At 26.9% G+C, this 12,774-nt stretch overlaps 1 protein-coding gene across 3 annotated transcripts in view; it reads left to right on the top strand.

Annotated features, from left to right (window-relative positions):
- The window catches only part of LOC136984375 (ubiquitin-protein ligase E3B), a 74,812-nt gene that overhangs the window by 12,332 nt on the left and 49,706 nt on the right, over positions 1-12,774 (top strand). For all 3 annotated transcript variants that reach the window (XM_067281339.1, XM_067281340.1, XM_067281341.1), the window contains exons 2-6: positions 1,641-1,779; positions 3,906-4,017; positions 4,498-4,562; positions 4,642-4,698; positions 10,774-10,878. In XM_067281339.1, the coding sequence (XP_067137440.1) occupies positions 1,666-1,779; positions 3,906-4,017; positions 4,498-4,562; positions 4,642-4,698; positions 10,774-10,878 (453 nt within the window). In that variant the 5' untranslated portion in view covers positions 1,641-1,665. The remainder of the gene's footprint in view (positions 1-1,640; positions 1,780-3,905; positions 4,018-4,497; positions 4,563-4,641; positions 4,699-10,773; positions 10,879-12,774) is intronic.

The following is a 12,774-nucleotide window of genomic DNA, read 5'->3' as shown; positions in this document are numbered from 1 at the left end:
TAGCCATGACACTAAGAATTGATTAAATCCAATTCTCTGTGCTATCTGTCTAGTAAAATAGCTTTCCTTGTACAGCACAATAAAGACACTCTTCTTCTGAGGGGTCATTTCTATAGTTTCCCCGTGCTGAAATCTCATAAGAATGTACCTATACAAACACATTTGTCTTCAATGTTCTGACAAATCATTCTATGCATTGGCTTAAATATCTGTAAAGAACAGATGACACAATTAATGTGACATATGATGCAAAAGGTGGTTTTCATGCAATAAATTGCATGCATTTCCAAATTCTTAAAAATTAAAGGGTGATGAACAGAGTAAAGGATATATTTGTCTGAAGATGTGTGCAAGCTCAAAAGCACTAGCTTATTTTTGTTTTAATTTATTAATTGTTTTACTCCATTGAAACATTCTAATTAAAATGTGACTAAGTCAAAAAGCACAAGTGAATTTTGTGTCAAATTATAGAAAATCTGTATTAATTAAAAAATATGATTAATTTATAGATTTTTAATTGAATGAAACATCATATTTCCAATATATGTTAATAGTCAAGAAAAATAATTTAATTTAAAAGTATTTTCTAACATTGAATTTTTTATTAAGAGATTTATTAGTAATTTAAACTCTAATTATTTATCTTTTATGAATATTTAATCATTCACATATTTATTTTTATCACTACTACAAACAGTTGAACATTTTTATTGATATTATATTTACTTTAATGTAAATGCTAATTAATTATAAAATTTAACATTAAATAAACAAATTTTATCAAGTAGTTAAATTATTTTTGTTTGAATTAAACATATTGGATGATAAAAGGTATAATGTGTAATATTTTACAAGAATTCAACAGAATAAAGAATTTAAAACTAATAGAAATATATAAAACATAATGAATTTATTGCATTTAAAGATTACAAGGTGTTTGCTTTATGCAGAATAACCTTTTAAAAGTTAGTTAAGTCCCTTATTTTTATCATTATTGTTCCAAAATATGTGGATGTGTAACACGACTAAATAAATAAAAAGAAAAGAGAGAAAAAATTAGATAAGTGTGTTATTTTTATTTAAAATCTTCTACTCTATGAAAAATCCTGACATTTTAATTTAACAATGTCATTTGAAATGTAAAAAAAGTTAAACATTTTCAGGTAAAATACTTGACACTTCTGATATGCTAACAAAAACTACATTTTATATTTAAATGCAATAGAATGATGCTGAAAAATGATGCTTTTTTCCAAAAAAGTTTTAAAATATATTTTAAAAATAAACTTTTGTATTAATTTCCAAATATTATAGATATAATTAATTTAGTTACTAATATTTACAGATGTAACTGATACTGAATGATATCAATTTGATACCAATATATTCTGTATTGGAATGTTCTCGCTATATTGGTATTGGTATGCTTTACAAACCAATGATCAAATTTCTCTTTTTCCTTTTCAATACTGACTATAAAAAAACAGAGTTCGGAATACCAGTATGTAAAAGAAACTGATTCCAATACACTGTTATAAATTATCGGTATCAGATTGCTATCAGTAATTATCTGTAGTTACATTTATAAAATAATGAATTTTTTTAATAAATTGCTTTTTTTTTTTTAATATATATTACAGAAATATACTAATGGTGTGATTTGTCATGTTCTGTCATACAAATTTGAGTTCTAAGGATCAGTTTTTAGAACAAGCAAAAGCTGCTCGTCTAGAAAGAGCACAAGAAAAGAAAAGAGAACAATCTGCTATATGTATACAGGTATGATAAGTTAAAATTAGTGTTGGCAAAAACCACAAATTCTCAAAATCGGTTAATCAGTTTGATAAAAACTGGTTTTTAAACATCAGATGCCAAACTGGTTTCAAAACTGCTTTGAATTCAGTAGAAGTCATGTTTTATTATTGTATTTTATTAATATTAATAAAGTAATACAATAAATATTAACCAAGATTCATGAATATGTCTGTATCACACATTATTTCTGCCAAAATGAAGTCAGTGTTTCTTAGATGTTGTCTTAGAAACACTGTTCGTTAAGAAACAATTCTAGTGTCTTAAGTACTATATTTCCTCAATTAAACATTTGATAATTTATTTTTAAAATGTTCGTATCTCCTGGAGTTTATTTTGAGACTGTGGTTACTTGATTGTGACTTTTTCACATTCAATATTTGACAATATTTATAATTTTATTTTAAAAAATGTTCCCAGAAAGTGCTGTTTGACTCTGGACAATTTGAATTTAAATTAAATTTCATTTGTCAAACAAAAGTTAAATTTTTTTACTTGTCACTCTAACTACATTATTCTATACTTTGCAGTATTTCAACATATTTCCCTGCTTTTCAGCTCTCGGTTTATTTTTAACAGTATCTTTATTCCTTGGGGTCTATTTGAATCCTCGCAGTTGATTGAGGAAATATGGTATTTATAAAATGGCTTTGAAATCTTTATTGTTTTAAAATTAATTCATGTTCGTTTTTATGTTGATGTTAATTTTAAAATTTAAACATGAATAATGCATAGTGCTAATTTAAAAAGTCAAGGATGGTAAATTCAGGGTTTCTATGTACCTGGAAAGTTAGTGTTTGGAAATCATTAGTGTTTGGAAGAAGGAAATTTGCCTCCTTGATTTTTTTTTCGCTGACAATATGCTTGACTTTGCATTACAACTTATGAAAAGAGGTGCAGAATATTTTCAGGACCCAAAATTTCTCTCAAGCATACACAAAATTTTCCCAAAAATTTGCAAAGTTCAAAAAAAATGATACATAATTATAATTTAAATGGTATTACAGTAGAGCATCGATTATCCGACCCCCGATTAACTGTCACATCGGTTAACTGACCACGTTCTAGTCGGCAAATTCAAATGTCCACTAGTGATGTGGTGCTATGATATTTGGCTATGTCTTGGCTACTTTAATATTATTTTTGTTAAATTTTTGCGTGTTTTAGCTGGCAACACTGGCTCGACCATGAAAGGGAGGCCAGTATTTAAACCATGCTTAATTTTTTATTTTGTCTTTATTTTGTGGAAAATAAAGAAATCATTTTTAATGATACAATAGCGACGATTATTATTTTAAAAAAATTTTGTTAGGCTTAACATCGATGAAAATTCAACGCGAAGTAGGTTAATAGCAATATACTAATATACAAATTACATGGGATATACTAATATGTATTTTTTCATACTTTTTGGTTATCCGTTTTTTCAGTTATCCGACCAACTCCAGTCCCCAATTGAGTCGGATAATTGATGCTCTACTATATTTATCATTTTTCACTTTAATAATTTTGATTGCATAACAGAACAATTACTGATTTTTTTCCCAGTTTATTAATATTTTATAAAGTTCAAAAAATTTATTAAGGGATAAATTTAATAAATATATAGTTTTGCACATGGATTATACAAGATTTGTTAATGAATAATAAATAAATAATTGTTTTTTTGTTCTTTTCAAAGTCATGTAGATGTATGGTTATGGATTAATAACAGAATAAACTACTTTAATTTAATAAAACATTTTATTTTTAGTTTTAATAATTTGGCAATTATAAAAAATATATAACTGTTAATTATGGTCAAGGAATTTGAACAAAGTTGAACAAACACACCAGATAAATATCATTGAGTAATATATTGATAATTAAAAGATTTGTAATGGTCAGAATAAATTTTCATTATTAAATATAACTTAATGGGGATTAATGAAGCAAATTTCAAAAAACTTAACCAATTTTTATACTAAAATTGTTGAATTATTGATACACTTTTATCAGTTTAATTGTTTTTATATTTAAAAATATGATAATTTATTAAATTACATATGAATTGACAAAGCTATTAAAAGATTTTTTTTTAAATGGTTCTCTAGTCACATGTTCGACGCTATTTAACAAGATTGAAATTAAAAAGTAAAATTCGTAAAGAATTTGATGAAATATTTACTGAAGTAAGAGAAAATGATGGAAAGACATCTTTGTCTGGTAAGAATTTTTTAAAATTATTACTATTATTATTAATCAATAAATTCTTTCAGTTTAACATTTCAAATCTTATTGTAAATATTAACTGATAATAATGCACATACTGTTAATGAAACTGGTACAGTTTAATTTAACAGTATATGCATTATTATCAGTTAATATATTTTTTAATGTGATAAATTTTAATTTTGTTAAACTTATTTATAATCTAAAATAAACACAAAAAATATTTAATTTTCTATATTTTCTGTTTTGTTTGCTTTATTTGAAACTGTTATTTTAAGAAGTTAATGACATAAGTTTTAATAAAGACAAAAATATTTTTTTTTACTTCAATTGTGTATTTTTAATTATATAATAGTAATTAAAATATCAAGTTTTAATGTTTTCTTTTTCTTTTGCAATAGACTTTTTAAAATTATTTCAGCTATAGATTTATATACAATGAATATATAATTTTCAAATTTTATTTACATCTAGCATATGAAATGTTTAAAGTTATTAGAAAATTTCTTTTTATACTTGAAGAGGAAGAGGATAAACAAGTAAGGAGTTTTTATAATAAAGCTCTCATAAAATGTATATTACGTTTTATTTAATTAATTTCTTAAATATTTATTTCAGCGATTTGAAACTGTTTGTAGATATGTTATCACTAGTATGGATAATAATTCTTTGCAGGTAATTTTTATATAATTTATATTTTAAATTAAAAATACTTAATCTGTTTTCAGATTTCAAAGTTGTATTAAAATAAAACTATGTACTATAATAATAACAATTAAGACATATGCTAAGATGATATACTTAAATAATGCACAAAATATTGTTGACTTACAAGCTTCAAACAATAATTATCCTTTGACTATCATTTTACTAGAAAATAGCATCTTATTATCATGTGATACTCTCTTGACCAATCATATATCAATTTTCAGCAAAAGCCATGCTGTTGTTACTTTTATATCTAGGACTTTAAAAAATGTTAACATAGAGGCATCGCTGTTGAAAAACATGTGAAACTTACATGGCTGACTGGAAAAAATTGCAGTGATGAATGAACATTATTTAGCAGTTTTAAAGCTTGGATTTGGGCAAATACAAATCTGATTAATCTATTAATTTTTTAATAATACAGGTAACCCTTGTATAACGTGGGAGTTACATTCCAAAAAATTGCTGTGTTATGCAAATCCGTGTTATACAAAACAAAGAACTAGTGCGAAAAGGGGGGTTAAGTTCCAAAAATTAAAAAAACATGCTGTTAAATCCTTCTTTAAATCGGATTTATGATTCACAAAAGGCTGATGCAGGCATCAGGGCATACAAAATTACAAATAAAAATAATAATATACTGAATATTATACTGTAAAAATATAAAATATATATAAAATAATTTATATTGTTAATTTAAATTAATTTAAATAATTGCTAGGGACATCCCTAGTGGCCATTTTTGGCATACAGTGATAGAATCCAGTTTTTCAGCCTTATATAGTAGATTTTTTTTATGGGTAAAATACTTATTTGAGTAAATATTTTACCAGAGATTATTCATCCTATATGATGATCTCAGCATGAGAATTATCAACTGGCAACAGTTTTTAATACATTTCATGTTGTACGAGGGTTTTACCTAATTCCTGAACCGTGTTAGAGTGAACCTGTGCTATAAAAGAACCGTGTTATATGGGGGATGTTCCCAATTCTTGAACCGTGTTAGAAGAATCCATGCTATAGAAGTGCCGTGTTATATGGGGGTTACCTGTACATTTTTGTTGAATATGCATAATACTGAAGTTGGGAAAGGAAGAAAATGAAAATTCAAATAATTGAAATATCAAGTGTACAATCCGTAACTAAATCAGAGGTCGGCAACCTTTTTGTTACTAAGGACGCAATAAAATTTTTAAAAATCATTGAGAGCCCATAGTTTAATTTTGAAAAAAATCACAATGTTATAATAAATAAATAAAATAATTATGTTTGAAATATGTATAAATATACATATTTCAAACATAATTATTTTATTTATTTATTATAACATTGTGATTTTTTTTGTATATATGGTTTGAAATATGTATAAATATACATATTTCAAACCATATATACAAAATAAAGATTATACATGCATGTAATAACTAAAAAATGAAAATTAAAAGTACAGTAGAGCATCGATTATCCGACCCCCGATCAACCGTTACATCGGTTAACCGACCACGTTCTAGTCAGCAAATTCAAATGTCCACTAGTGATGTGGCGCTACAATATTGGCTATGTCTTGGCTACAATTTTTAACGATACAATAGCGGCGATTATTATTTTAAAACAAAATTTTGTTAGGCTTAACATCGATGAAAATTCAACACGAAGTAGGTTAATAGCGAATATACTAATATACTAATTACATGGGATATACTAATAATGTATTTTTTCATACTTTTTGGTTATCTGTTTTTTTCAGTTATCTGACCAACCCCAGTCCTTAATTGAGTCGGATAATCGATGCTCTATTGTACCTACATAAAATAATACAAAATCAAATTAAATAAAATTACAAGTATAGTGACCTTTTCACTTATACATTTCTTATTTAAGCACCTCTCTCAATTATGAGACATTTTTTACTGGTCTTGGCTGAAGCCTGTGCGAGACGACGTCTAAAATCTCTTATTTGAATGACTCTCAGTTAAATGACACACTCAGTTCTATACCCCTACCAATATTTCAGACTAATATATTTTTTCCTCACTTTACCATCATGATTGCCAATCACAAGAACAGTGTGGAGCCACTTTGGATAGGTCAGACAGGTGCCCAGGAAGATAAGGAAGCAGAGAGGATTATCATACTGGGCATAATATCTGTTTTTTAGAAACAGAATGGCTGCTGGCTATACGTTTAGATAAAACAAGTGGTAATGTCATAACCTTTTAGCAACCATACAGTAGGTTGCCAGATTTAACTTTGTATTTTTAATTTATAAGAAATAATGCTTTTAACTGTAAGGGGTTTACGGTTATATTTTTAACATTTTTCATTCAAGTTGGTCAATCTCTCTCTTGTACAACTCTCTCACTCAAACAACTTTTATTAGTGGTCCCTTTAGAGTCATATAACTCCGAAGTCACTGTATATACATTTGTGCTTGCATGACTATGGCTCTAGAGGGCACACCTAAAATGCTCCATGGGTACTGCATTGCTAACCCTTGCTGTAAATAATTCATGGTCATTTCTTTGCTCATTTTGTTTTGAATTTTTCTATTTCTGTTTGTCGTTGTTACAAACATTGATTTGGTTTATGTTTTTATGGTTTTTTTTTCTTGTTGTATTAATGATCATGAATTTTGATTAATGAAATGAAATGATCTCCTTACAGATCTGAACTAGACATTTGAATTATAAATGAGAAAGTAGGTTAAAGAAGATATCTGAAAGACTGAATGTAATACAGTTAACTTATTTTAAGCAGTTGTGATTGCCATGTAAAATGACCATTAAACTATTAATCAAATTGAAGACAAGTCTGCCCAAGAGGGACCACCATTTATTTTGCGCTCCAGACTAAAAACATACACATATGGCGACAGGCCTTCCTTTTTAGGCTTCATGTCGCCAAAGGTAAAAAAGTCCTTTAAAAAAACACAAACATCCAGTTAAAACTAGGAGTCGGTGACAAACAGACGTCTTACTCTTCAACCATCCAGCCAGTGGGTGTTTCCGCTTTTTTTTTTTTTTTTTTTTTTTTTTTTTTTTTTTTTTTTTTTTTCGGTCGGAAAAATCGACAAAAAGAAATTTTAAAATACCGACGCCAGGGTGCAGCTTTAAAATTTGCATTTTCCAGCGCTTGTTCCAGCAGATAAAAAAAAAAAAAAAAAAAAAAAGCGGAAACACCCACTGGCTGGATGGTTGAAGAGTAAGACGTCTGTTTGTCACCGACTCCTAGTTTTAACTGGATGTTTGTGTTTTTTTAAAGGACTTTTTTACCTTTGGCGACATGAAGCCTAAAAAGGAAGGCCTGTCGCCATATGTGTATGTTTTTAGTCTGGAGCGCAAAATAAATGGTGGTCCCTCTTGGGCAGACTTGTCTTCAATTTGATTAATAATAATCTCTCCATCGGTCGGAAAAATCGACCATTAAACTAGATATGATTTGGATAAATAAATTAATATCTAGATGCATTTTTTTCAATTAATTTAATATACTTTGAAAAACTATTTTGATAAAACATCATTCTAATTTCAACTGTTCATACTTAAAGATGTCTTTTTAACTGGATCAAAAATGTTAGTTTTCTTTAAACATCATCCAATGTCAAAGATACATGAATTAATTTGGCTATAATAAACACATACTGTACAAATATTTTGGCTGAACCATTTAGATTAAATCAACAAATTTGTCACTGTTGAATTTTTAGTATAATATCTCAATCTTTATTAATTCCTTAATCAGTAGGGAATTATTTGATATGCCATTTTGCTTTATGATTTCACATATTACATAGTTTATTGGTTCCATGCTAACATGATAGCATTTAATATATAATTAAATGTTGCATTCTAAAAGTAATATAATAAATACATTAATGTAAAATTATTTACAGGTTTAATTGTAATTAAATTTGATTAAAGTAAAAATTGCAACTAATTAAAAAACCAAATAGATTCAATTTTTAGTATATAAATTTTGAAATATGAATAATATATTTTCTTTAAAAATACCTATTAATAAACATCATTTATGTGAATTTATAAATAAAAACATTTTCAACATATTTATTTAAATTTAAAGTTATCAAAAAGTTATGTAGAGGGCTAAAATGCCCTCTACATAACTTTTTGATAACTTTAGTTTAGTGTAGTCTAAAAATATTAACATAAAAAAAATTTTTTGTTAATTATGAGCATTAAAATTAGATTTTCAAACTTGAGAGAGAGAGGCCTACAGAGTGATATGAGAGGTAGTTAATAGTTATTAGACGTTTTTTTATACAAGAATATCACAAAAAATCAGGTAATTGTTTGTTCACAGGTGTTAATATATGATATATATGGAGTGACCATAATTAAAGTTTATCTAATCTAACTGCTGTAGCAAGATATCTATTAGCCCAGTGATTCTCAAAGTGGGGGTCGTGAAAAATATTTGGGGGTCAGTGAAAAATTGATGCCAGATCAATTTTTTCAAATATTTTATAAATTTACTATGGATTCATGTTTAGAAATAATAGAAATAAAAAATATATAAAATAATTTTTACTTAAATAAATTGCACATATAAATAATAAAAATAATAAAAATATTTAAATACGAGCCTAACCCCCTCCCTCCGGGATGTTTTTTGACACACATATTCTTCGGGGGTCCTTTGAAATTTTTAAGTGCAGAAGGGGGGTCGCGGTCCAAAAAGTTTGAGAAACACTGTATTAGCCTACTGTAACAGCAACTATAAAACTTGATAATGATGATATGGACTAATGAGATGATGTGGAAGTATTTATGGAGTAAAATGAAATAATTCCAACATGTAATAAACATTGCTAGTGGCAATAAAAAGAAAAAATTTTGTATGCATTAAGATGGGAACTCTTCAATGTGGTGTATCCTGTTGTTAACTATTAAAGCAGAAAATGATGTGGAAACTATTAATGTAAGAGTGACAAGAGCTATGATAGTGAAATGGCATGTTACCTTGATTTTTAGATCAAGGTAATATGCCATTTCACTATATACAGTTGAGTTATGAATGTCACTATGGTAGACATTGGCTTTTCAGAAATCTCAAAGCCAGAAGTTGCTTAGATCTGATGACTGGGTGGCCTTGCTAAAGAAAAATAACTGACACTAATCTTATCATTTTTGAAATGGGTTTAAAGTAGTTCTATTACAGATGTAACGATGTGCAGAGGAAGTCTATTATGCATAAAAATGATAGGCTAGATTATCTGAATCACAGTTGATGTCAGATGGCAATACATTTTTTTATGGTGGCTCTAGTGTCACTACATAGTTAGCAGCAATGTAAGAAAAAAGTGATGAACATCATTGGATATTTATGGAATGTCAGAATGAGAATGAATAATAATATAAAAATATGTTACATAAGATGATTGATTATTGATATATTACATAAGATAAAATGATAATTGAAGCATGATATATTTGCATTTTGGAAACATTTAATATTTGCAGTTGAGTCATCCTAATCTGTCTTTTATAATTTGACTTCATATTGTATCTTAGGTGATAGGCTTCACCAATGTTTGAATTTGTTTAGAGTTTTATAGCAATAGTAAGAAATATTCTAAATTTGAAATTTTTATGTATTTCATATTAAGAATGCTGAGATTGTTATGCATATAAGATTTTTTAAAATATAGTTCTAATTTAAATCTTATTTTTATTTGAATCTAATTATCAAATTTGTATGTGTTTTAAGGAAAAGTTAGATATTTTTTGTTTTATTTTAATATAAGTAATTTATTATTCTTAAGGTGTAAATGATAAAATATTAAATACTATGCTACAGAAACATTTAATTTCTATTATACATCCAGAAAAGAATTGAAACTGGTTTGTCTAATTTTTTTTTCTCTTTCTGCATAAAAAAGTGAATTCTGTAAAAAAAAATTAATTTTTAAATAAAAATTATATTAACATTATTTAATTAAAAAAATAATTTAGAAATTTTTATTGAAACCTTTATTAAATTGAATTTTAAGTAATGATGAAATGTTTTTTATTTCAATAGCAAAGTTACATATCAGTAGCATTGAATAAAGAAGAAGCTGTTCTATGGATTCAACAAATTAAAGCATTATTATGGCAATGTTGTATTTACTTGAAACATCTAAAGGTATTTAAATATTTAAATCTTTTTACAAAAAAATGGATCAATTGTTAAACAAATTAACTATGCACAGACATTTGTTCATAAACACTTTTTTCATAAACATTTTGTCCATTTTGCTGTAAATCCCAATAAACATTTTGATTATTTTCATATTTCACATATTTAAATTCACCAATGTCTGGTCCAATAACATTTTGTTCTATAAATTAGGTCTGTCATGGAGTTTATATATTAACATGAACAACAAAGATATACTTTAATCTTTACAAGAACAAGCACTTACTAACTGAAAAATTGTGTTAGTTGAATTTTATTCTAAATGAGATGAGACAATTAGTTCCCAGTTATAGAATTCTTTTTAAATTAATTAAAATATTTTAATGCTTCTTGGAAGTGAATCATACTTAATAATAACATCAAGAATCTCTGAAGTGATGGATTTGCTAACTTTATTGATGTTTACTACAGTGAGAAGAAAACTAAACTGAGAACTAACTGTATTACTGAACTTGTTCACACTGTATGAAACACAAGCAAGATGCTAAAATGATTACAAAGAAACCTCAGTGAAACAAGTTTAAATATACACATGCAATCCTTGTTCAAACTGCTGATTCAATTTCAGACTATTCTTTCTAGCTATCATCACCTGATAGAGTTTCTGCTTGTTAATAGGACCAAATATCTTTATGAGAGATAGCTTGTTAACAGAAATCTCATTGACTGAACTACTAATTAAAATGATTATTGTATTTTATTTCATATGATTTTAATGTTTTTATAGATCATACAATTATCCATATAAGTTTCTTTATGTTGCTAAGTATTGTAATAGATGACTGATTTAAAAGTGTGACAAAAATAAAAGTCCAAAAAATTTTTTTTCATTGTGAAATTAATGTTGATTTTTTTTAAAACTGTTTCTGGCACTTGTTACATTTATCAGTATCATGTGTTTTTTGAGCTTTGACTTTTCATTTGATATTAATTCTAGCATGGATATCAAAATTGGTATTGAAATGAACAGCACAGAATTCTTGCTTTTTATTCATCTGATATTAAACTAATTATTCTAATTAATGTTTTGTACTCAATTAAAAAATAGTTTTTATTGTTCTGAGTTAGCTAATTTTTTTAACCTGTAGGTGGACTTATGGAAATAATATTGTAATAGCCAATTTATTCTAAAATTTCTAAAGTCTCAATAATAATAATAACAATAACAACAACAACAATAGTAAAATACCACAAGCTTCACAACATAAACTATTGCATACCCAGCAACCATTTATTTATTGTTGTTGGGTATGTAATAGTTATAAATGTACACCTTATGATAGACAATGAAAACACCACAGACAAAATATACTATAACAAGCCATAAGTACAGACAAAACAATGCATCACAACAAATCAGACATCACATTCATTGACAAATAAAACAATTCACAGAGATATTACAGTAAGGTGACCAACTGTCCTCCTTTTGTAAGTTCTGTCCTCTCTCAAAAAGTATCCTCCTAAATGTCCTCCTTTTTGATATTTGAAGACAAATAAGTCATGAAATAAACCTTGATAACATGCTTTAACATTAAGTCATGTTCGACCGACTCAACAAACCAATACAAAAAAAAAAAAAAAAAAAAAAAAGATCAACGGATTCATGCTAGTCAATATAAACCTATGTGATGATATTGCTTATTCGATATAGCATTCAAGTTTGCTAGAGTGCGGGCTTATTACAATTCAATAATCCGATACTGTTTTATAAAACAGTTAAGAAGGGTGACACCCATGGTGTGACTTGGGGTGACACCACGATATCTGCCCCGGGTGTCACCCATGCTAGCTACACCATTGCACATGCAGTAGAGATTATTATAGTGTATTATTATTGCA

Source organism: Centruroides vittatus, unplaced genomic scaffold, assembly GCF_030686945.1.
Source record: "Centruroides vittatus isolate TY-2023 unplaced genomic scaffold, ASM3068694v2 contig_918, whole genome shotgun sequence".
NCBI classification, from domain to species: domain Eukaryota; kingdom Metazoa; phylum Arthropoda; class Arachnida; order Scorpiones; family Buthidae; genus Centruroides; species Centruroides vittatus.
This window is presented reverse-complemented; position numbering and strand designations above follow the sequence as displayed.